The following is a 23,831-nucleotide window of genomic DNA, read 5'->3' as shown; positions in this document are numbered from 1 at the left end:
GAAGGGAGCTGGAGTGAGCAGCGGGTGTGGGGCAATGAAATCACTAAACAGAGTCACAATGACTAAAGGAACAGGGCTTGGCCCTATCAGAAAGATTCAAAACTATATAAATGGCTGCTCACACTTAACAATTAGTTATTAATTAATAACAGTTCAGTGATGCTGTTACATGGACACTGTGTTTGTTTCATGATGGGAGGAAAACATGAAGCTCTGTTAATACCTTTGTTGCAGCTCATTACTGTTTTACTTAATATTTTGGCTCTTAAATATTTAGGACTGAGTGTCCAAGGGAATTCAGTGCCTGCATCTCTTTAGGATGTTTGAAAGAATTAGCATCAAATATTTTAACACAGTGTTAAAAAAACTGGAAGCAAATTCAGCAGAGTTTCTAAATTTAACCTAAAGCTTATTCATGACCAGGCGTGCCCCTTAATTATATCGGCCTGCAAAGACATATAAAGTAGGACCGTTGCTCTAGTGAGGGTAGCGGTGTTTGTATCAACAATTCCCCCACGGAAGGTGCTTAAGCTGTATCGCGGCTGTGTTAACTGCAGCTGTACTTAAAGCAGCACCAGGTCAAGAAGCCAGTTGCTCCTTGAGCAGTGGGCTAAGAACGCCTGTTTCTAAAGACTTGTGCTCCATCACTCTCCACTCCTTGGTGTCTTCCCCGCTCAGCCCAATTCCCACAGCCCGTTTGGGTGGCTGTTGCCAGTGCGAGTGTGGGCAAATCTGGAGCAACAATTTGGCTGACGGGCCAGCAGTGCCTACATGCTGTCTGGCTTGCTGGCTGCCATGTGGATAAGGTTTGAACCATAATTCTTTCTTTGAATGAGGACATTAATTTGGATCTTTCGTCTCTATCCAGATGCTGATTTTCACACAATTTGCAAGAACTCATGTCTTTGAAACTGCTCCCCTACTATAAGGTTTGATTGAAGTGGGCAGTGGGCTCAGAAGTCATTTGGAAGATGGATGCATTAACAGAGCATGGGAAAATGTAACACTTACTTATAAAGTAGGAAAAAATATATCCCTTAACTAGCACAGTTATAATGGTATAAAAAACTGTTTAAAGAGAACGTCTCCTGACTTTGGATTCAGTAGAGTCTAGTCTGGAGAAGTCATAAGTACTTAACCAAAACGCAGTTTAACATATTTATTAACCACTTCTGAGTTTGAATATCTGGGTCTCTGCATTCAATCTTGATTAACTGGCCCAACAATAAATGTTAATTACCCTGATCTACATTACCTGCAGAGCTATGGTCAACTTCATATTGGCAAACTTCAGGCTTCCTAAACATGTTCCAACAGGGTAACATTCAAGTCATCCTCCATGTAGTGGAGATAAGCCCTAAGAGCCTACACTGGGAGATGTCTTGTGATGAGCTACAGTAAGGTACAGGGGGAAGAACAGAGGAGGAAAGTGAACTGGTGTGCCTCAAAGTGTATTAAGACTTTTTTTTTTTCGCCTCTCCAGTCTATAAAGATGTAGGTAACACAGTGCAACTTAGGAGAGGCACTTTTATTTACATTTAAATTCTGAATTTAGAGAAAAAGGATTAACTAAGATTTAAATTGGTGCATTTTTCCCAGCAATAAATTGAGCTGGTTAGGAGAGCACAGGATTTAAGACAATGTTCTTTACCTTGGTGAGGTAAAGTGTGCATATGGAGATATATATATATGCACACATATATAACATGTATATATACATAATATATATCTCCCCACAAACATACTTATCAGATTTTCCATAGTCATCATCATTTTGCAGTGACATTCCTGAAGACAGGAATTTCCCGGGCTGGCCAGAGCTGTGGTTCCTGCCGCTGGCAACTGTTTCTTGTGGCAATGAGTTCCACGTGCTCATAACCCACCGCGTTAAAAAAGCTTCCTTTTATCAGCTTGGAGGGTGGGGCTGGGCTGCTGTTGGAAGCATGCCTATCAAGAATGATGCCTCAGCTCTGTTGGTGGTAGGAGATTGTTCCTCTGGACTATTCTTAAAAAAATAAATAAATGTCAAGCCCGAAAAGGAAGCCTGCTATTTTTCAAATCCAGAAGTCGTAATCACGCTAATCCATATGATTGTGCTAAAGCCAAGTAGCGTGCTTTTTGCATATGATGTAATCATTCAGAGTAGCCTATTTATAATCACCACTGCCTGGGAACACCATCCCAGAAAAATAAAATCAGAACAGTTTTTCCTTGGTCACATTCCTCCTCTTCCTCCCTGTATTTTTTAGTCAGTTTTGCTCTTTCTCCTACTTTTGCCGTCTTCCCAGCCTTAAATACAGCGACATTCCTCGCTTTTTTATTTTTCATTTTAAACTAACGCTTTCCGTGTCTTCTATTCTTTCAGTGTGTTAGAGCCATACTGAGTGAAATCCCAGTCCTCTGAAATCAATACCAAAACTTCCATTGATTTCATATAATATATTCTTTTAAATTCAGTACAAATGCTCCACATGAGCCATCCGTTTTAAGTATGGATCTACAGTACAGGGCTGTCTGTCTCTCAGCTTGATACATAAAACGGCATGTTTAATAAATTCAGTGGTGTGGGTAGGTAGCATTATGTGTAATAAATGAAAATTTGTTGGTTATACTGAGCATATCAAGTGTAAAAGGAGAAAATTCATCAATGTAAATATCTATCTGTGGATCAATTGGTATCAATCTTGTTTAACAGTCTGTTTTCTCAGGACACACTTTGGAAACAAAGAGCATTTCAAACTGCTGGTTAAACAAACAAATATATAGAAGCTCTTTGGGCAACATGGTGGTGGAGTAATCACCAGATAAAAATGGTCAGAGATTTTAAATGCCCGTTAATCCCTTCTATTTTATATTAGTAAATATAGAGTTTCTCTTGATGTAACGTGTCCATTAAAGTGCATCATGAGTAGAGGTTTGTAAAACCGTTATTTGCTTGGAGAGGAAAGGGCAAGGAAAATGGTCTGAAAAACAAAATTTGTCACCTGACCTCTATGTTCAATAATTGTCCAAGGAGGTGGGTGATACCTTTGGCTCTGCAAGATTTTTTCTGAGGTTTGTATTATCCTTAGCTAAACAAAACCTCTTAAGAGACACTATAAAAACAAAACAAACCCCCAAAAGGATATATAACTAATTAGATCATGATGCACTGTTTACCTTGGTCTACAACATTAAGATCTTTTCATGGCTGTGCCATGCAAACTACAGCTCCTCCCTTCTCAAGCATGAGAAAAAAAAGAGAATCCTGAGCAATATCACGGACACTTGGCATGACTGTATTCACAGGCACAAACTTTAGATTATAATGAATGTTGTACAACCCCCAGGGTTTATGCAAGGTAAAAGCAACTGGTAAAACCAGACTGCGGTGTTGTGCGATGCTCTGTGGCAATCGCGTGGCCTCATTAGGTACCGTTGCTTCCTCTCTCCACCTTCCTGCTGTCTAGTAAGATTTGAGTTTTCCATTCTACATTACCCTTCTGAATCCCATACAATCTCAGATAGATGAGATCCCACAACAGCTTTGCAGCTGGGGAAATGTCATTCTCAGTTCACAAGTGGGGAAACCGAGGCACAGACCCTGGTAAATTGTTTGCTCATGAATGCAATGATGCAATGGAAAGTACATATTGAGTCTGACTTTGAGTGAATGTGGTTCTTTTGAACACTCACCCAGTGCCCAGCTCCTCCAAACCAGCAAAATCATCTCTTCACCAAATCAATCTCCTTCTCCAAGGTCTTTTAGCCATCCATTTCATTTTCATAGATAGATTGGGGGGGGGGGGGGGAGTGGGTGTTCTACATGAAAACAAACAGAAATTATGTCTCCCACAAAGATTTTTGCAATCCTCATCTCCATATATTCAAGGACCCTCACATTTTTGCTCACATGAGGTCCAGCTGGCTTCAGTGGGGTTCAGAGGGCTGGAGGTAACTCTGCTCTACACCCCCGGGGGCTTTACAGGAGAGTAAAGCCGAGCCCAGCTGGGCTGGGTCCTGCAGCCACCTCCAGCCGCACGGACCCCATCTCCAGTGGGCACCAAAGGCTTGTGGGGGAGGACTTGGACGTGGTGCATTTTCACATCGAAACCAACGGCAGAAGAGTGGGGTAAAAATGACAATGATTCCTCTGGGTACTTATACAGTCAGCTTAGTACAGGAAAATACTTTCAAAGCGGTGTTTTTTCACTTGCTTCAAGTTTTTCACATGAACCTTTTACATGTTTAAGGTTTTTATTTGCTGTTAAAAATACTATCGGCTCGATTTTGTCGGCTTCCCAGAAAGCGAGACTCAGAAGTTAAGTCTTTAAACAAACGAACCAACGCCACGCGTAATTACGCGCCGTCTGGACCCGCTTTTAAAGCCCCTTAACTTGCCCGCAGCACCAGGACACCCCCAGCTCGTCCGTTCGGTGCTCTTTCCTTTTCCACGCTATCGAACGACAAAGGGAAGAATTAGCACCGTCCCGGTTTCTGCTTGCTTTGGAGGGGGGAGGGGGAGAAGGGGAAGGGAAAAAAAAATATCTTAAAAGCACAATATAAAAAGCGCAGGTGAGATAACAAAGGTATTGTCCCTCGCCAGCCTGGAAAGTCGGGCTGCCGGCTTGTTTGTTTACTCTCCAAGCTGGACCCTGCCCCCCGCGCTGCCCGGGGAGGGCTGCCCGGGGGCGGCCCTGGCCCCCGGCGGGGCTCACGCCTTTGTCGCCCGCACGGGCGGGCCGGGTCAGGCCGGGACTACATGGCCCAGCGTGCCCCGCTGCGCCCTGATCAATGGCCCTTATTTGAATAATCTGTGAGCCCTTGGACTCAGGCCAATCAGCTGTCAGGGACCCATGATAAATCGCAATGCATTATTGATAATCATAATTACTCTGACATGCGCATTCCGCCCAATGGGGGTAATTTCCCAACTCTAGGAATTTGTTGTGAAGAGGAAAATAATTGCTACTATTTTGCTCCCGATGCTGGTGCACCATGTCGCGACGGAAGCAGGCGAAGCCCCAGCACATCAACTCCGAGGAGCAGCCCCCAGATGCTGCAAGTGGTAAGGCGCAAAGGCGGGCGCGGAGCCGCGGCGGGTCCCAACTTTCCTGACGCGCGGAGGCGGCGGCCGGGGCGGCGCGGGGCGCTTCCTGGGGGGCTTTTTCCACCCTCGTGCTTCACCCCCCGCTCCTCTCCCCCGCCACGGGCTCTGCCAGGAGCCCGACCCCCAGCTCGTCGCAGGCTTTTTGGGGCGTCCCCGCGTCCCTGCGGAGCCCAGCGCGGTGTTCCCGCGGGGCTGAGCGGGGCACCGGCCCCCCGTTATTTCCCGGAGTGGGGGGGGGGGGGGAGTGGGGGGCTCGGATTTGGGCCGCTCCGGGGCGCAGCGCTGCGCGGAGCTGCCCGAGGGGTCCCTCGCCCTGCGCGGCTGGCGGCCCCCCAATGCCCCGCATCCCCCCGCCCCGGTCCCGCGGAGCCTGCGCCGGCCTCCGCGTGGGGGGCGCGGGGCTGCGCCGGCCGCGCTGCCGCGGCGGTCGGGGTGCAGCCTCATGGGAGGTGAACCCCAAAGCCTCCCCGAGGCGGAGGGGATTGGGGGGGGGGGGGGGGGGGGGGGGGAGAGAGAGGAGGGGATTGCGAATAGTCTTCGCAGGGGTAGGAAATAGCTCGAATTTGGTTCCCAGATGTATTTAACACTTTCTCGTTAGTTATGAGGATTTCTGTGGGGCTTTTTTTAAAAACAAACAAACAAACAAAAGCGCTCGGACTATTTTCGTTGGAGATCACAATCGCCCTGGACCTTTTGTAGCTTGACCTCCAGCCATCTTTGATTTCCGACTTCCTAAAATAACTCCGGTGAGCTAATGTGGGGTGTGCGTGAGCGCTTTGTATTTGGGCAGTGTGGGGGATTTCGCTACCGCAAATCGGTGTCCCTCCTTTTAGGGGAGCTCGCAGCCCTTTGCCTGGCTAAGGGAAGAGGAAAGTATAAATTTGCGCACAAATTAGCCCAGAGCTCCCGGTGGGGGTGGGCGTGCAGGGGAAGGGTCGGAGGGGGCACTCGCTGGCCAGTTCTCCCCTACGGGAGCGGGGAAGGGTCGGGGCTGCCGGAGCGTGCCCAGCTTTCCTCGACGGAGCAGCATCTCCCCGCAGCCGGGCTGGGGGGGGCTGGCGGTTCCCCGGGTTGTGGCGTGGGCTTTCCCCCCGTTTTTAAGGCCCTTGGTGCCGCGGAACTGGGGAAGCTCCCGTGGTGTCCGTCCTGCTCCGAAGCGAGAGTGGAGCCGGGAGGGCACGTCCCGGGTGGAGAAGGGGAGGCTGGCGGTGAGCTGAGCTGGGCTGCGTTTGTTAGGAGTTGTGGTCGTTGTGCCCGAACACTTCTGTATGTCCCCCAAGAACTTTCTTAGGGTTTTCTGCCTTCCTAAGGGACTGGTTTCGTGTGGGGTTTTTCCATCCTTAGAACTGATCAATACCAATGCACGTTACAGGATCTGCTTATTCCCAGCCCGCAGGAGGTTCGGGCTCGTAATTTTTTTTTTCCTCCTCCCCCCTCTCTTCTTTGAGTCGAAATGTGCAATTGTTGGGTCCGGTTAATGGTGACTTAAGAAACAGCAAGCTGGCCAGAAGGCAATAAATCCCATGTTTAATGCATGACTGTTTTCCTTTGTGCATATGGTTAGGTTGGGGGATGGAGGTGATGTTTCCACATGTAAATCTCTGCCCGCTGCTGGAAAGCCACCTCCGGGTCTGCGCTGAAACAAAAGGGTTAATAACTCCTGATGCGGCCTGCTTGGGGCGGGGGAGGTGTGCAGGGAGGGAAGGATCGCGACACACCGCGCTCGGCGGGGCAATGGCCAGCTGCTATTTTGTTGTTGTTGTTGGGGCTCCCCCCCCCCTTCCTCTTTTAACAACAAAACCCTGGATGAAGACCCCTCCGGGAGCCGGGCCACCGATTGCAGAGGCCAGGGGGACCTGGCGAAGCTGTGGCCCTGCCTGGGGGGGCTTCTCCTGCCGCCCGGGATGGGGCCGTGTTTTGTGGGTCGTGGTGCTCCGGGGGGGCCGGCGCTGCCGTGCGCCGCCCCGCGGCCGCGCTCAGCCGGGACCCTCCGCCGCGGCCCGGGGGCGCCGGCCGGGCGGGTCCCCGCGCTGCCGCCGGGTGCTGCGTGCTCTCCGTTTCTGCGTTATGAAACAAAAATCGCGGCTGCGGCTCCGATGCCTCTTATCGCCCTCAAATCTCCAAAATAGTCTTGCTGCTCCCCGCGCCAGGTGTGCCCGTAAATAACGAGTGATGAAGCTGCATAACAAAGTCGAAATTCCGCAGGGATTTGTCTGGGACATTATCGAGTATGTACAGAATCGTAATAATAAAATCAAGCCCTTATCTCCTCTTTTGCAAGTGTTCCTTTTTTTTTTTCCAAAGCGATTTGGGACCCACCTCTGTGAACAATGCGACGTGTTAAGAAGCGGTTCTGCTAACCTGGTGATCAATTAACAGGTCAAAAAACCAGCAGGTGGTCACTGGAGAATGATACTACGTACTGAAAATTAGCATTTTCACAAAGGGGTTGAAAATGCCCATTGTACTGGATTGCTGCCATTAAAAATGTGATTAATTCTTAAAAATACAGTATCAAACTGCAACTTTTTATGAGGGTAAAATTGGAGATTTCCTTAATTAAATCCCGGTTCGTGCTTTGAGCTCTGCGGAAGTGGAGAGGGAGGCGTTTAACGCGGAAGGCCAAGTTCTGATGTGATTTTCTTTTATTTTATTTTTATTTTAGGTTGCCCGAAGCTCCCGTCGGCGGGGAAGGGTGGCCGGGCCGGCCGGGACCCGCGGGGCGGGGGTGGGTGCCGTGCCCTCGGCCGTGCCAGGGGCTGCGGCGCCGGGGTGTTGCAGCGGTGCGAAGGGCGAGAGGGAGCCGGGGGGGGTGGGGTGGGGGGCGACGCCGGCTTGTTTTTCCCTTGTACGTAAGTGAAACGTTATATTGGTTGTAGTGATGAAGCCCTTTCGCTGGGCTCAGCGGCATGTGACGTTTTGACAGAGCTGCTGCTCTAACCTTTGCCTCCTCCTGCTTGCTGTGGGTGGTAAGTTGATGTCAGGCTCACAATTAGGACTCTCATGCAATTGACCTTGGCAGCGGGGTTTGTGCCGTTTAGCTCGGTCTTAAACACTGTACTAGTGTTAAGTGTGGTCCGGGGCCGCCGCCTGGGCAGCTGCGGGCCGCGCCGGTGGGAGGACCGGTCGCCGAGCAGGTAGGGCCAAGGGCGGGTGGCCTCTGCTGCTGCTTCTGGGGCAAATCTCTGCTTTTGCGTTATTTCTTGAATCAGGTTCGGGAATCGCCCTTTGCTTAAAAAAAAAAAAAAAAGTCATTCTAGTTAATGTCGCAGGTGATGTTCGGGCTCAGGTGGACGCTGGGCGGGGGGCTGGGGCTGAGCGGGGCCAGCCCCGGCCGTGCTCCCCCGGGTGGCCCCGCCTGGCAGCACCGCCCGGGGGCGGCCGGTTCCCCGCACGGGCCGGGCAGGGCGGCGGGGCCGGGGCGGGCAGCGCGGGGCGTGAGTGCCCTCCACCGACCGGCCCCGCCGGGACGCGTGTGCGCGCTGCAGGCTTCGGGTGTGCGCCTGGGCAGGTAACTCGCAGCGATTTTATGAAGGGGTTTGTCACGGCGTCCTCAAACTCGTTTTTTTTTTTTTTTTTGGTGTTTTTTTTTTTTTTTTTTTTGTTTTTGAAGCCCTGTGAAACGAGTTGAGGAGGTTGGCGATGCGGGGAGCGGGCCTCCGACGGCTACAGCCAGTGCCGTGGCCTCCGGTGGAAGCCAGTGCCTCTGATCTTAACTTTTTCCTGCGTGTTTTAACACTTTATGCTCTTCAGATGCGTTTAGTAACAATATCTGTCCCCTTCTCTTTGGTAGGTGGGTAATCAAAAGGGTGAATCAGTAGGTAGATAATAGAAAAAAAATGAAGCCTTGAGAGAGAACCTGAAAGCACATGAAACCCTAATTGTTAGGTGTAACACGTTTCTGGCTCATTCTTGGGTAGAAAAATGCTGCTGATAAATTTGGTGTAGAGAACATCAAGGGCTCTTGAATATTTCTGTAAGTAGTCATGTATTTTGCTTACCTCGAAGTGAGTTTTCATCGTTAAAGTGTTTTAAATGCTGTTTTATAGTGGAGAAAGCAGGGAAATTTCGGACAGTTTGAAGTTTTTTGGAAGTCAGCTTTTCAACTGGCAGCGGCGGTGCGGGGGGTGGAAATCAAGGAAGCACGAAGCCTCAGAGAAACAGGGAGCTGGTGGCAGAGGTTTTCACTAGAACTGGAGTGGATACTTGCTCGTCCTTTAGTGAGTTAATTTTAATTGAGAAGTGCAGGGTTACGATAATGTTAAAGTAAAAATAGTTGATCAAATGTAGGCTGTAGAAAAAGTAAGCTCACCAAAGGTATTGAACTCTTGAAAAAATGTGGGGGAGCTCGAGCTCTGACCATTTCCTCCCAATTCTAGTGAAGCAGTTTTATCACAGTTGAAGAAAAAAAAATTAGGTCACTAATTGCTCAGCTGAGTGGCAGACCAGCAGCACCCTTTTTGAAATCACATCAAACCAAACAAGACTTGCTTCACTCCTCTTTCACTTGTTCCCTCAAGAAAAAAATTAATTCGAGCCGTGTGGATTTTATCAGCCTTCCTTGTCGATGACCGCCTTGTCCTACACAATAGTGGATTTTTTCCATCCATTTGCCAGTGATTCAATCTAACCCCCCTGCTGGGTTTACTGCATTCTTCTAACTTATTGGATAACTAGATGCTGAGAGATAACATTCCTGAAATTCGGGGGTGGGGAGATAAAAAAAAAACAGTAGAAGTCCGATCCCTGGGAAGCCTTTGGAGAGGGTTAAGTGAAGTGCACAAGCAATTGTTCTGGCAGGGCTCTCTGCTCCTCGGTAAATACTCATACAGTGTGTGGACAGAGCTGCACAGGGAGGTTTCTTTGCAGAGAAAACTCACGTTTTTAGTCCTTTAAGTTCATGTCAGTGCAAGTGCTGGGGGGGAGGGGGCAGAGGTTGGGGTAACTGAGGTGCTCTGATTGCAGGCGCTCTGTGCTTCTTCGAGGCTGAGGGGAGGATGTAGCTGGAAATCAAGATGAAGAATTTCAGAAAAGCTGTTGTGTTTTTTAAGAAATAGTAAATAGGTCCTTTGCTATTCCAGCTACTACACAATCACCAAGCGTAGGGCTTCTACTGTCTGTATCGTAAAAACAACTAATCTTTTCGGGATGGGGGAAGCTATTACACACACTTTTTCAAAGGTGGAAGGGAAAATAAGGCATAACTCTTCCCTGTTTGTCATGTAGCAAGTCGGTACAAGCTGGAAATTGAATTTATTTGGAGTCCTGAGCTAGTGCCTTGCAGTCAGACAGAGGAACTGGAAACTAAACTGACAGTGGCAGCGAGAGTGGGCAGGGACAGGGCTGCGAACCTGCCTGCTGCTGCCAAACACAACTCCCTGCGATTTACTGGAGTTTTTCTGTGAGGTGGTGCTTAAGACCAGAAAAAGTTACCCCTGGAGCTCCTCAGAATTACAAAAATTAGGAGCATGGGCTGTGCTGGAGACTGGAAAAGGGGACTTTGAATTTAGCACGGTCTTGTCAGTAGAAGAGTGGAAAAATAAGAAAGTGCTGTCAATGGAAGGGAGATGAATGATCAGATGCTTTGAAGCAGATAAAGTTTGAGGACTTGTTATCCTGGAATACTTCCTTTTGGGGGTGGGCATCAGTCTTTTCTGCAGGCATTTCTAATCCACTAGAAACATTTTGCATGGCCATTGCAGAGGTGCGAACTGCAGCGTGAAATGTGGAAGAGCGAGCTTTGTGCTTTCTAAAGTAAAACCTAACGTTGTTTTGCGACATGGGATAACTGTGTAGTTGGGCTTGGGAGATTGGACTGTTAAAGCCCTGAATGCTAAAGGATTTGGAAAAGAGGTTTTGATGTTTTAGCCTATTCCATCCACCTTTTGGATGGAAACAGTTAGGAAAGTAGTCAAGTAAAAACCTTTTCAGTCAGTGTACAGAGTAGTTATGGAAACTTCTTGTCTTTTTTTCAACACTAGTGCTTTCTTTCCTGATATATCTGCTCAGACTCTTGCAAAGATGAGTTTTTAAAAACATCCATTCTTCACCTCAGTTGACCCTATTTATTGACCAAGTTCTGAATCACGTACTACTTGTCTGCAGACTAGATTTCTCTGTATCTTTTTCCATAGAGTTAAATCAACTTTAGAGGCATCAATTTAATGAACTTTGGGGTGCGAAATGTATGCTTAAACTATGCTTTTATCTTATTTCCTTTGCTTGTAGAAGTTGTTTGGGCTGAAGGAGGAGGGGAAAAAAAACCCCTATTTCGTTCTCCCTGTTTAGATATGAGGGATCCAAACAGTTTTAATCATAGCTGTGCTGAGAACACCTTTCCTCCCTATTCAAGGACTTGGAACCCTGAAGTGTATGTGATTAACAGAATTGTGCACATACAGATGTGGATTTATTGCTCTGCAATAGCATAACAGGCCTCTGATATTTGCGTTTTTTCATTGATCAAGTTGTCTTTTTAAAAAAAAAATTACATGCACTTTCCATCACTTAACATTAAACAGTTGAAGTTTGATTTGTTGAATATACATATAATACCCTTGTTAACCTAACAAATGTCAAGGTTTGCAATATCCTTCCTTACAGAGCTTTTACACTACCCAGAAACAGTAAGTCAACGTGCTTGAGTTGTTGCTTGGACGTGCTTCCCCTCCACCCTGCCATGTACAGGATATCCACGTGTATCAGATGTGTGATTCGGTTACATCTTTAAAATGAAAGCCGCAAATAGCTCCTGTGCTTGCAGTCTTCGGTTCCCCTTGTAAGATGGTGTGGGCTAGTAACAGGGAACCAGAGCTGAGCCTTGGGATGAATTACTGGAGATGCAAGACCCAAACAGAAGAGATCTCGTAAATTCGGATTTTCGGTGGTGGAGGCCTGCAGCATGCCCCGCTGGGTGCGCGGGAGGTGACGTACTTCGTTACTGCACCCTTGGCACCCATCAAAATCGGACCAATTAACGTGGGTTACAGGATGTTTCACCTGGCGGGGGCTGTAATGAATTCACCTGCAGTCCTTCCCGCTCCCCCTCAGCTGCGGGAGCCCCAAGTCTCACCTCCCCAACACTCCTGCCTCCCGTGCCCCGTGTGCTCACCCGCCTCGGGCTGAGTGCAAGTTTGTTGTTTGAAGGATGGCTACGCTGAGCAAAAACATCCTGTTTTGGTTTAGAATTTCTCTTAACCTCTCTTCCCATTCTGATGTTTCCCTGAATGATAACTTTTTTTTTTGTCTGCATGCAAATTATGCTCAGTCTGTGGGGTGGTGGTGGAGGAAGGGCAGGAGTGGACTTACAGACCAGCTTTGCTTTCCCTCCCCCTCCCTCAAAGCGTGTGAGTTGCGGATGCAGCTAAACAGGGTGGCCTGAGCGGGTCTGAAACGACTGTGTGTGTTTTGCAAGTGGGACTCGTTGCATCGCGCTCTGATAATCGTCAGTATCAACGTAGGTTCGTACCTACGTGTGAGGTTCTGTAAGTTGATCATCTTTTCTTTACTGCTGTGGCTTTTTAGAGGTTGTTTTTTATGTGAGCATGTGTTTGAAGTTTTTAAAAGCTAATATTGGACTTCTGCTTTTGTCAGCCCTCTCTGGTAGTAATGACTTCCATAATGGCGGAGTGAATGTCATTTTAATAGATCGGAGTACAATTAAGAACTGCTCTGAAGTTCTTGTGTTAACAATCTTACGTGAATTTCTGTGAGATGATTAACTAAGGATTACAAACTGAAGTACAAACACAAAATAAGTTTAAGTGGTGTTTTACTCCATGTTACGATGTCTTCCTTGAGTCATGTTCCTTTTCAGCTGTTGTGCAGGTGCAAGCTGCCTTGCTGCACTGTCCCTTTACCTGTATAAGGGGATTTGTGCTAAACCTCTTTTCACTGAGCCTTGTGAGATTCCTTTTATGTTACTGTTTTTCTTGAAAACAGAACTAAGATGCAAGTTTCCTTGGGGCTGCAAATGAATTAGCAGCAAAACAAAGAGTGGGAGTTCAAATCAATCTGCCAACTTGAGTACAGTGTCTTATGTCTTTAACTTGCAATTCAGGTGAAGTCAAGTGATCTTAAGAGTAGGAAACATTCAGTCTAAATCTAGCTATTGATAATGTGACTTTCTTTTATTTTAAGGGAGTCCACAAGACGTCCCAGGTGACGGAGATGGTGAAATGAGTTCCAAAAGGTGCCGCACGGAGGAAACTAAAATCTGTGAGAAATGCTGTGCAGAATTCTTTGATCTCTCTGAATTCCTTGAGCATAAGAAAAATTGCACTAAAAATCCACCTGTTCTAATCATGAGTGACAGTGAGGGAACAGTACCCCCTGAGAGCTTCTCTGAGGCTTCTCTAGGGAGCTTTCCAAGTGATCGAATGGATAGCAGGGCACGCAAGGACGTTCAGGCAAAGGGCTGCACTGGTTCTATGGAAAAGAGAGAAGGAAAAATGGATGCCGAGTCAGTAGGAGGAATGTACCTTAAAATAGAACCCCCCGTCACTCCTGCAGCTCCTGGGCTAAGCTATCTACCAAAATCCAAAGTACCGAACACTAATGTGACTTTGCAGACGATACGCGGCACTAAAGTGGCTGTGAACCAGCGGACCTCCGATGCCATCTCTTCTTCAGCAGCCGGTTTTAATGCCATCCCCATGATTCTGGAGCAGCTCGTGTGTTTGCAGCAGCAGCAACTCCAGCAAATTCAGTTGACGGAGCAGATTCGCATTCAGATTGCCATGATGGCTCCCCATGCCCTGCATCCTTCTATAGCAGCTGCTACTGATCCACTAAAAGCTCTGGGCGCTCACATGTCTCAGCAGCTGTCGGCTGCTGTTGCTTTAATCGGACAGAAAGCTGGAAGCCAGAGCCTATCACTGGAATCCTTGAAGCAAGGAAAACTACCTCATTCTAACACTGGCGTTGCGGCCGCCGGCTCTCTGGCTGCTGGGCTTTCCTCCTCCTTCCCCTTGAAGCCGGAGGCAAGCAGAAGCCTCCCTGGCTCCATCTCTCGGTTCCCAAATCCTTTGCTACCTCAGTCCTCCAACTCCGTCATCTTCCAAAACCCGCTTTCGGCTGTTTCTTCTGTGATAGATTCCTCAAAGAAGGGGAAGGGAAAACCCCCCAATATTAGCGTGTCTGAAAGCAAACCGAACGCGGAAGAGCCGTTCTTCAAACACAAGTGTAAATTCTGCGGCAAGGTCTTCGGCAACGACAGTGCCCTGCAGATTCACCTGCGGTCCCACACTGGGGAAAGGCCCTACAAGTGTAACATTTGTGGTAACCGCTTTACGACCAAAGGAAACCTTAAAGTGCATTTTCAGCGTCACAAAGACAAATACCCCCACATAAAGATGAATCCTTACCCGGTTCCTGAGCACCTGGACAATGTTCCCACTAGCACTGGAATCCCGTATGGGATGTCTGTGCCACTGGATGAATCTAACCTAATTGTGGATAGCAAACCTTTACTAACAACCCTGCCTACCTCTGCGGCCACCAGTGCACCTCAGACCGTCTCCAACCTAGCAGGCATCAAGGAGTCTCTGCCTGGTGCCTTCTCGAGTGACCTGCAGTCAAGGCCTTCTCCAGAAAGTGAGGGTGGCTCTTCCTCATCAGGGGCGGTCGGTCATGAATCGGGAACAGAGCAGAGCTTGAGTTCACCACAAGCTACCTGCAGCGTGAGCATCTTCCACGTAAGTGGGTCAAACGAACAAGGCTCAGAAACATCGAAGCTTCAGCAACTGGTGGAAAATATCGACAAATCCACTGCTGACCCCAACGAGTGCCTGATCTGTCACAGAGTGCTGAGCTGCCAGAGTTCACTCAAGATGCATTACCGTACTCACACTGGAGAGAGGCCGTTCAAGTGTAAAATCTGTGGCCGTGCCTTCTCCACTAAAGGGAACCTTAAAACTCATTATGGCGTCCACCGGGCCAATACTCCTTTGAAGATGCAACATTCATGTCCCATTTGCCAGAAGAAGTTTACAAATGCAGTTGTGTTGCAGCAGCATATCCGCATGCATATGGGGGGACAGATACCCAATACTCCAATGCCAGAAAACACCTGTGACAGTACTGATGTGGATGCTGCTGTGGCTGAGAAGAATGGAGACATCAGTCGCCCAGATGAGACTGTGGAGAGCATAGAGATAGAAGAGGACCTGGACTCTCAGGATGGCCCTAGGAGTTCTTCAAAACCTCCTACTCCATATGATGCACAATCAGAATCACCAGCTGCAGCAGCTGGCTTCTCTGGTATTGCAGCACTGGAGAATCAAATGAAGATCGTCAGCTCTGCTTTGAACTTGCAGCGGCAAAGCAGCTTGAAGTCTAGTGACAATGGCTCAGCAGAAAGTGATGGCATGACAAATGATTCATCTTCTGTGGCAGGAGATCCAGATTATCAGAACGGCAGGAGTCCTGCTGCCTCTGAGTCTGCATCGCTCCAGGCTCTGTCCCCAGCCAACAGCCAAGCTGAGAGCGTGAGGTCAAAGTCACCTAGCTTCAACAATCAAGAAGATACAGGCACAGGAAATAAATCAGAAGGTCCTGAGAACGCTTCTGCAGAAATGGAAGGGGTCGTCGGTGCTTTGGATTTAACTTACGGCAATATCGGTCGGAAGGTCATTAAAGAAGAACCTGGGTTACACTTTGCAAACGGAGAATATGGTGAGTAATATGAAATGCTTGCAATAACTTGGGGTGGGGTAGTAGGACTGGAGGAAACCCTTCTCTTAAAGGACCAACAGAAGTCAAACCTCCTCAGCTTTCCCCTCTTTCTTCTCCTCCAGTAGAAAAAGGGACACATGTCCTTGAAAAGCTTCCTGACTGTCAGGGTCCTGCTGCCTGACCGCTGTCATCTCCTGCAAGGGGGAGCATAGACGTCCTTAAAATAAATAGAGGCTGTGCACTTTCTGTCTTTCATGGGCTCACCTGACACTTCCTTACAGGTCTCTAAAAGATACATGTTTGTGTTTCATGGAAAACTGCTTAACCCAAGAACATGGCATTAAAACTCTGGAATCCTTTGTGGGTTTTCCGAGCTCTCTAGCACTGAGACTGATGTTGATCTAAATTTGATCCAAAAGGGAGACTTTCGAGCTCCTAAGCTCGCCAACAGAAGTAGGGATGAACTGATATATTTCAGAGTGTCCTAGCAAGTGTAATAGCAGCCCTATCATGTGGCTTTGGAGGGCTTTGCAGGCATGCTCTTCGGGCACATGTAGTTCCAAAGGCAGGACTTCTGGTATCTTAGCCAGATTTAAGTTTGGAAGCAGAAGGAACTGGGATAAATGTTATCTTTGCTTTCTTTCCAGGTCGAAGTAGTGTTCCAGCTGCTTTTGTTAGAGCCCCACCAGCTCTCATAAAAATGGAGATGCCCAGCGAGCGTCCCATTAGCACTGGCCATTTCATTGGCCCACCAGCTCTCTCCCCTGGTGTTGCCCCTCTCCTTGTGCCACGACCGAAATTCTGCCGTCCTGCCAAACAGCACATCTGCACTACGTGTGGGAAGAACTTCTCCTCTGCCAGCGCCCTTCAGATCCATGAACGGACCCATACTGGTGAAAAGCCATTTGCCTGCACCATCTGTGGGAGAGCCTTTACAACAAAAGGAAACCTGAAGGTATGTCGTCCCTTATGTTGTGATCTCCTTTGCCAGGGAAAGTCATACGAGAGAGGGAAAGATCATTGCTAATATTTGTCCTGCCTTTGGGGACAACTTAGATTTTCTTTTGGTTCCTCAAATGGTAATCTTTGACTTTTGTGTCTCCTCCCCGAGTTTCTTCACACAACTTGCTAAACAGTGTACTGTGATCACCCACAGAAGTCTTTGCTACTGTCCTTGACTTTCCTTTTTGGATAGTAGGGAAGCCTTAGCTAACCCTTACTAAGCAGATTGCTTTATTTTCATGTGGATTTGGATGTGTCAAGGCATAAACATTGGATAGACTGAATGCTACAAAATGATGCCTACAGAATACATGCATTACACGGCACTGCTTGAAACACCATGCAGGACAAGGAAGGATAAAACTGAGAAGACAATCCTGAGATGGCACAAAGTACTTGAGGGATTGTATCTAAGCACTTGCTGAAGAAGTGCTGCAAGTCTGTCCTAATTGTCAGATTAATCCATTTGCCCTGTCAAGGACTCAGGACTTGCAGCTCCCTCACTCGCACAGAGGCTTCTCACTTCCCACAAGAACCTCTTCAGGCTCCTCGGTCCTCTTGCATAAATACTGATGGGGAGGGAAAATCCTCTGCGGTTTGTGAACAGTCACTTGCTGGAAGCACTAGCAGTGTGTTTGTGATGTGGAAGATTTTTAGCTTAGGTGTAACCTCTCTTCCAAATTCCTTGGTGAGCTTTTTTTGCAGTAACTAGTCTTTTTTCCAGTGTAGTCTGTTCACAGCAAATAATGCAGCTTTTATTTTTTTTGAGGGGGACATCTTTGCCAACACCATTTACAGTAAGTGTAAAAACACAGTCCTACAAGCCACTTCCAACAGTAAACTCTAGAGAGTCTTGGTGATGTCAGGCAGTAGAATGATGGTATCTTACATGTGCCAGGAAGAGAACAAAGACAACAACTAGCCAGCTTAACTACCTTCCTGAATGCAAATGGAGCATACGTGACTTCGTCTGAGCAGTTTGGCTGAAAGCAAAGTAGAGCTTGGGTGTACCATAAAAGAACTGCTGCAGTATTAATGGTTCTCTTTCCTTTTCCCCCTCTGGAAGGTCCATGTAGGAACTCACATGTGGAATAACTCTGCCAGGCGGGGAAGAAGGCTTTCCATCGATAACCCCATGGCTCTGCTGGGGAACGATCCCAAGAAGGTATCTGAAATGTTTCCGAAGGATATGATGCCTCCTTCAGTGAGCATTGACCCCACAGTATGGAATCAGTACGCAGCGGTACTCAGCAATGGCATAGCGATGAAGACTAACGAGATCTCGGTGATCCAGAGCGGTGGCTTACCTACTCTTCCAGTCACCATTGGGAGTGGTTCGGCAATAAATACTGCTACGGTCTCCAAAACAGATGGGACCCAGTCTGGAACTGGTTCTGATACAGAGAAGGCCAGTGGTGCTGCTGCAGACAACGTGCCAAAACATCAGTTCCCTCACTTCATGGAGGAGAACAAAATTGCTGTTAGTTAAAAACTCTAGTGAAGTTGACGTACAGAAAGAACAAATATATATATACACAAACATATATTTTTAAGAGATTCCACTTCAGCCGCCTATTTTCCTATTGACGTGCAAATGATTTTATGGTTGTCTTTGTAAGAGTTGCCCAGAGTACAATCATGATCTTGCTTTGCAAATAGTAAATAATAAAGAATAGGATTTCCTTCTATTTGGAAAGATGCGGGTCTTGCAAAGTAGTTCTTACTTGTGACTTTAATGTGTACAGCCTTACAGAAGTTTCTACAACTTGAAATTCCAAAGGTTAGAATATTTACCTCTTTGTTTAGAGTGAATTGGGGGTTTTGAATAGAGTGGAAACAACCTACTGTTGATGGAAAAGCTTCTATTTACTGATGAGAAATGAAAACTATTAATGCGGGTAAATATCCTAGAATGTCTGCCACCCTCTTAGAAGTAGTTTTTCTGTTTGGATTTTTGGCTCTGTGTGGTTTCTGAATGTACTTTTTACTATAATGGCTATAAAAACGACAAAATTTTTTTTTTAATTCCTTCTTTGCCTCAGAAGTTCTATGAAAAGAAAGTTGCTGTTTTTCTTTAATCACCGCTCCTAAGGAATTAATTCTCTGTGTTGTTGACTGCTGCTTATTTAATACTACTACTAAGACAGTCCTTCAAGTGTAGTGCCAAAACTCCTACTTCCAAAGATGTGCAGTTTTTCCCAGATGTTTTATTTCAATACCGAGAGCCCCAAACAAGCATGGGTGGGTATGTATATACTTTTTTTGTTTTCCTTTCTTGAAAGGGAAGACTTGCCTTGGGAAGTCAGGTCTAAAAGCTCTGCAAGGAGTCTCAGGTGACTGTTGCAATTAGGCATGAGAACTGGTTTCCTTAGCAAGAGACTTTTTTATTTTATTTTTTTTTTCATTTGGGTAATTTAGAAGATCAGTCTGTGTAAACCTGTATTTAAATATGAAGTATTCATGCTTAGGTTAAATGTTTTGTGGGTTTTTGGATGGCATTCCTACTTTGGTCATTAAGTTTCTTGGTGGTCTGTGAACTTGCATTCTACCAAAATGGTAATTAATGATCCATGTGTATTGTATGAAGGTTGCTGGGATAGTCATCTGGATTCTAAGTTATCTACCTCATTTTTTTCCTTTTGTAGTTGTAGTGTCTATTTTTCTATTAATGACCACTGTAATGAACTGAGATTCAAGCAGATGCTTCCATGCACTATCTGAAACCAAAACCTGATGTATTAGTGGAAGCACCTGAAGACTTACTGGACTGACCTTTCACTATTCCTCTAACGTCTGTTGGAACTGTATGTGTAATGGAATCTAAACCAGACTGGAAAGTGAGCATTTGGTGTGGAAGGACTGAACGATGAAAAGAAGTCTAGTTGTTGACTGCAGGAAACCTTCAAGTCCAGTCTCCGTTGTGGAAGGCTCCAAAAATGCGGATTACCAAAAGTTTGTGTAATGTTGTTGCACCTGATTCTTGCTTATGATCTCTGTATGCCGAGTTGTGCCTTTCCTGCTGGACTTGTAAGTAAGAACATACCAGTACCTGTTTACACTGTAAAATGGATATTGTTACATAGACCATGCAAAAGGCATCCCAATTGTCAAGTTTCTGCATTGTGAATGTATGACTTTTAAGAACTCTGTAGTTTTGAGTACCTACTGATGCGTTTCTGTTGACATTTTGAGAATAAATTTTGGGATGGCTTTTTCACACTTAGTGCTTAAATTTTTCTGGCAAAGCATTTGTCTCCTGAAGAGCAAGTTCAATAGGCAGCACGCTGTCTCCCTCCAGTGACTTTTTAAATCCATCATCTAAGGTTATGCTTTAGTTTGTTACTTAAAACAACAGAAATGGGTAGCAGTGGAGGAGTCTCTAGATCAGTTTCTTGGGAACAGTTGGGGTTTGATATAGGGATTGGTACCAGGGGTGTTGATTCCCACACTAAAATAGGATGAGTAATACGTGCAGTAATTCCTGTACTGTGATCACCCTAGAAATGGAAAGGAATACTAAGTTATCAAATTGCCAGTGCCTGAAGATGCATTTATCAGAAAAAAGATAAATAACTTCCTCTAAAGAGCAAAGGAAAACAGTTCTGAAAACAGTCCTGATATAGTGGAAAAAGGGGTCTGATATCAGGGTCTGATACTCACAACCTAAACTAGCAGACGTATTTTGTGCTTGGGAGGTAACAGTGGGGGGAAGATGGTGCAGCAGCAGTGTCCTCTTAAGGTGCACCCTTCCAATGTCAACACAGCCTGATCATGGTGCCCCTTGCACAAGGCTCATACTTGGGGGTGGAAAAAAAGGCAGAAACACTTGTTCTCTAGGCTCTACTATAAGCTCTGGAGGAATGAAAAAAGGGGTGGAGAGGGCAGGACCAGGTGTGAGGTGGTCCAGGAAGGTGGACAAAATAAACAGGAGCAGAAGGAAAGGTAGCAACGTGTGGTGCATGTGTGGGAAGGCAGAAAGCATACACCACTTGAGTAGTCTACAGAGTATGTAGTTCTTTAAAAGCAATACTTCAGTTCCAGGAGACAATATTTGGTGCAAGAGAAGACGTGACCTTTCTCTCAGAGAAACCAAAGGAGTATAATTGAACCACAATGGATGAGGAGTACAAGAGGTCTCTCAGTGGTGATAACTAGAAATAAACTATACCCATGCTAGTGTGGATACTGTTCTCAGCCACTGATCCTGTATCCTGCTTTGAGAGCAAGGTTGTTCTGGGTGCCTGGATGAGCTTGCTGCCTGAGCTGCTGCTCCGGCCCTTCAAATGTCAGCCTGGATTTCTGGCTGGTTCCCTATGCCAGGGGTGCTGGGCACCCATGCAGCACGTGCTGCCTGTGCAGGACTAACTGCAGCAGCACTTGGAGCAACATGGTGTGAAAGAGGAGGTGCTGGGTTTGCAGGAGAGGTGCATCACATCTAAAGACCCACCCTAACTGGGCGATCTGCTCTCCAGCATGGGCCAACCGTGGGTATTGTGAAAAAGTGGCCTGGCTTCAGAGGAACCTGTGATAACAAGCCTGCTCTCCACTGATAGCTTGATCCCAAGTGGTATCGTAATGCCATGAAAATACGTCAGCAGCAGGAGGAAACAAGTGGTTTTGCTAGCAGGAAGCCAACAAAACCTGCTGTCCTGGGGCTTTGCACCTTGGTGGTACCGGTTGATGTCTCCTCATTCAAACAGATCCTGAGGTTTGGGGTCTCTTTCTTTCTTAAATGTGGACTCAGCCTGTCACATGAGGGCTGAGCTCACGTTACAGCTTTACTTCAAAAGATGCCAAGCTGTGGGGCTCTGCCTGCCTTTTCATGACCATCTATAAGAATATAATTATGCATTCAGACCTCTGCCTTCTTTAACTGTATTGGTCAACAGGTTGGAAGTTAAGGGGAGATGAGGAGGGAGGAGGAGGGGTTTATTAAAGCATGAGCTCTGGTCTAGAAATAAAATGTCAGGAAGCTGCTGGGAAACCAGGACAAGAAGCGGTTTTGGCAGAGTTGTACAATATCCTGCAGCATTGGGTTGCTGGGGGAATCGAGCAGATGCAGCCAGGGCCTGCCTTAGCTGGGCGGACAGCAGTGACAGCAGAACGATGTGACTTGGCACAGTCACAGGAAGGCTTTAGTCTCCAGGCCACGGTGTCGCGGTCTCGCTGTGCCAAAGCTGGGTGATAAGGCAGCTCCAGTTTGGAGCATAGCACGATCCCCAGTGAAGCCACTGTGGGTGAGTCATGGATCTATCACAAAACCTGAAGAAAAGATAAGACCTATCTGACCGCTGTCCCCGCAGCAGAAAGTGGGCTGTGCCACAGGGATGTTTCTGCTGGAGGTAGCTGGTGGGGAGACTGTATTTCCAAAGCAAGCAGGACTGGAAATTAGCTGCTCTCCCGTGTACAAGAGCTGAGCCAACGCCTTCTGAAACTCAGCACGATGGAACTCACCGCACTGGCAAGTGTGTACAGTTTACAGTAAGATTACATCTTAACAATTAAGAAAGACAACTGATTCTCTTCTTCCCTGTGCTGATGTAGATTAGGAACAAGTTTACTGAAGCTAATGTATTGGCATTGGTGTGAGAGCAGAAGTGAGGTGGTATGTGCGCTTGTCTCCGCTCATTAGCCTCTCTTCTTGCCTAAAGGCCTCTCCTGTTCTTGTTTGTTATTGCTGACTTTGCTCAGCGCATTGAGGATTTGCCCAGGCTGTTGCTTTTGTGCAAGCGGCATATTTACTTGCGTGAGCTAAGGTAAAGGCTGGCTTACTTAAAACGTTCAATTTGAACTTAAAAGTTGCATTGCTTTAAAAAGAAAAAAAGTGCATTAGGTTTAATGTATTAGCACTATCCCTCTAAAGAAACATTTCTCTTGACCTGCCCTTTCTGATAAAAACTTTCCAGAAAGTCAATGGGAAGTTTGAGGAGTGAGTTTGTCTGAAAACCACATAGCTAATCTGCTGTCTGGGCTGAGCTCAGGGAGGCTGATTGCCTTTCCAACAGCTGGCAGCAAGGAGGTGGGAGCCTTCCTGGGCTGCTGATAAATACAACGTGGAGTAAAGTGTAACTGACTGTTAAGCTTGGATCTGCAGAGGGGAAAGGACCTGGCTGAGGTGCTTGAGCTGATGGGATGGCAGGGAGAGGCTGAAACAAAGGAGAAGGGATGAGTATTGCATTACTTTTTTTATTTTTCCTGTTGAAAGACATTGTGCTTACTGCAGGGTTTGCAGTACATTTGGAATAGGGAAAGATGATGGCATCTGTTTGCAAAATAACAGCTTAGGCAGAAAGCCTTCGTGTTGTCTGTGTGATCCCATGAGGTTACTGTCACGGCGCTGAGGCTTTCTCGATCTCTCTTTGTGTTGTGTGCTCGGATGAGAGGGCTCTTCTCTGCGTGCACTCCCCACAGCCTCCCCGCTTGCGCTCACTGGTGAGTGCTCTGCGTTAGTGGTGTGTGGGTGAGCGCTGGGCTCACGTATGTTTGGCTTCAGCTCACATTCATCCCTGACCTAGAAAAGCGTCTGTCATTGCACAGCCACAGCAGGACAGGAAACATAACTCAGAAGCAGAGAAAAACCAGCAATTACATGCTCCTGCCTATTATAGTATTATCTATTTCATTATTGTATCTTCTATTTTTTGCACTTTGAGTTAATTGCTTGTAAAGGGCAGTGGGTTTTGCACCATTTTGATTGCTGTTAATACCACTGATACTTGAAGCACTCTGATTTATTGGAAAGCATGCTTTTTGATGCCTATTATAACTGATCCATTTGCTGGACATCCCAGCCAAGCTGAAGCAGCATCCTCTCCTTTCAGACTTCTTCCCTAGCCTCTCTGGTTGTCACATCTTGTAGTCCAAAGATTAACTTCTCTGATTCAATTACTTCATGCAGAAAATTTCTTGATTCAGAATGCAAGCAGGTGGATCTCATCATGTGCCTTATTTTCCAATACTTGCTTTAGGCAAAATCCAGGCATTACTAAAGGTTTGTGTAAAACTGTCTCTCTAAATAAAGCTGAAAAAACAAATCATGTAAAATTCACAGCACCTAGTGCTATTT

General features: G+C 46.8%; 1 protein-coding gene across 1 annotated transcript; it reads left to right on the top strand.

Moving 5' to 3' along the window:
• Positions 1-4,977: 4,977 nt before the first annotated feature.
• On the top strand, positions 4,978-18,254 carry SALL4 (spalt like transcription factor 4). The gene is made up of 4 exons (XM_086622746.1): positions 4,978-5,047; positions 13,229-15,763; positions 16,411-16,718; positions 17,832-18,254. Exons 1-4 carry the CDS (start codon positions 4,978-4,980, stop codon positions 18,252-18,254), a joined length of 3,336 nt encoding a protein of 1,111 aa, XP_086478872.1.
• Positions 18,255-23,831: the final 5,577 nt, after the last annotated feature.

This window comes from Tauraco erythrolophus, chromosome 18 (genome assembly GCF_009769465.1).
Source record: "Tauraco erythrolophus isolate bTauEry1 chromosome 18, bTauEry1.pri, whole genome shotgun sequence".
Lineage (NCBI taxonomy): Eukaryota > Metazoa > Chordata > Aves > Musophagiformes > Musophagidae > Tauraco > Tauraco erythrolophus.
The sequence above is the reverse complement of the archived record's forward strand: the minus strand, read 5'-3'. Positions and strand labels throughout refer to the sequence as shown.

What these genes read in the sequence shown, in the direction of transcription:
- SALL4 (XM_086622746.1), top strand. Translation starts at nt 4,978, where the DNA reads ATGTCGCGACGGAAGCAGGCGAAGCCCCAGCACATCAACTCCGAGGAG. An exon ending in GCCCCCAGATGCTGCAAGTG is followed by an intron (nt 5,048 to 13,228) that starts GTAAGGCGCAAA and finishes TTTTATTTTAAG; the next exon opens with GGAGTCCACAAGACGTCCCA. An exon ending in CAACAAAAGGAAACCTGAAG is followed by an intron (nt 16,719 to 17,831) that starts GTATGTCGTCCC and finishes CCCCTCTGGAAG; the next exon opens with GTCCATGTAGGAACTCACAT.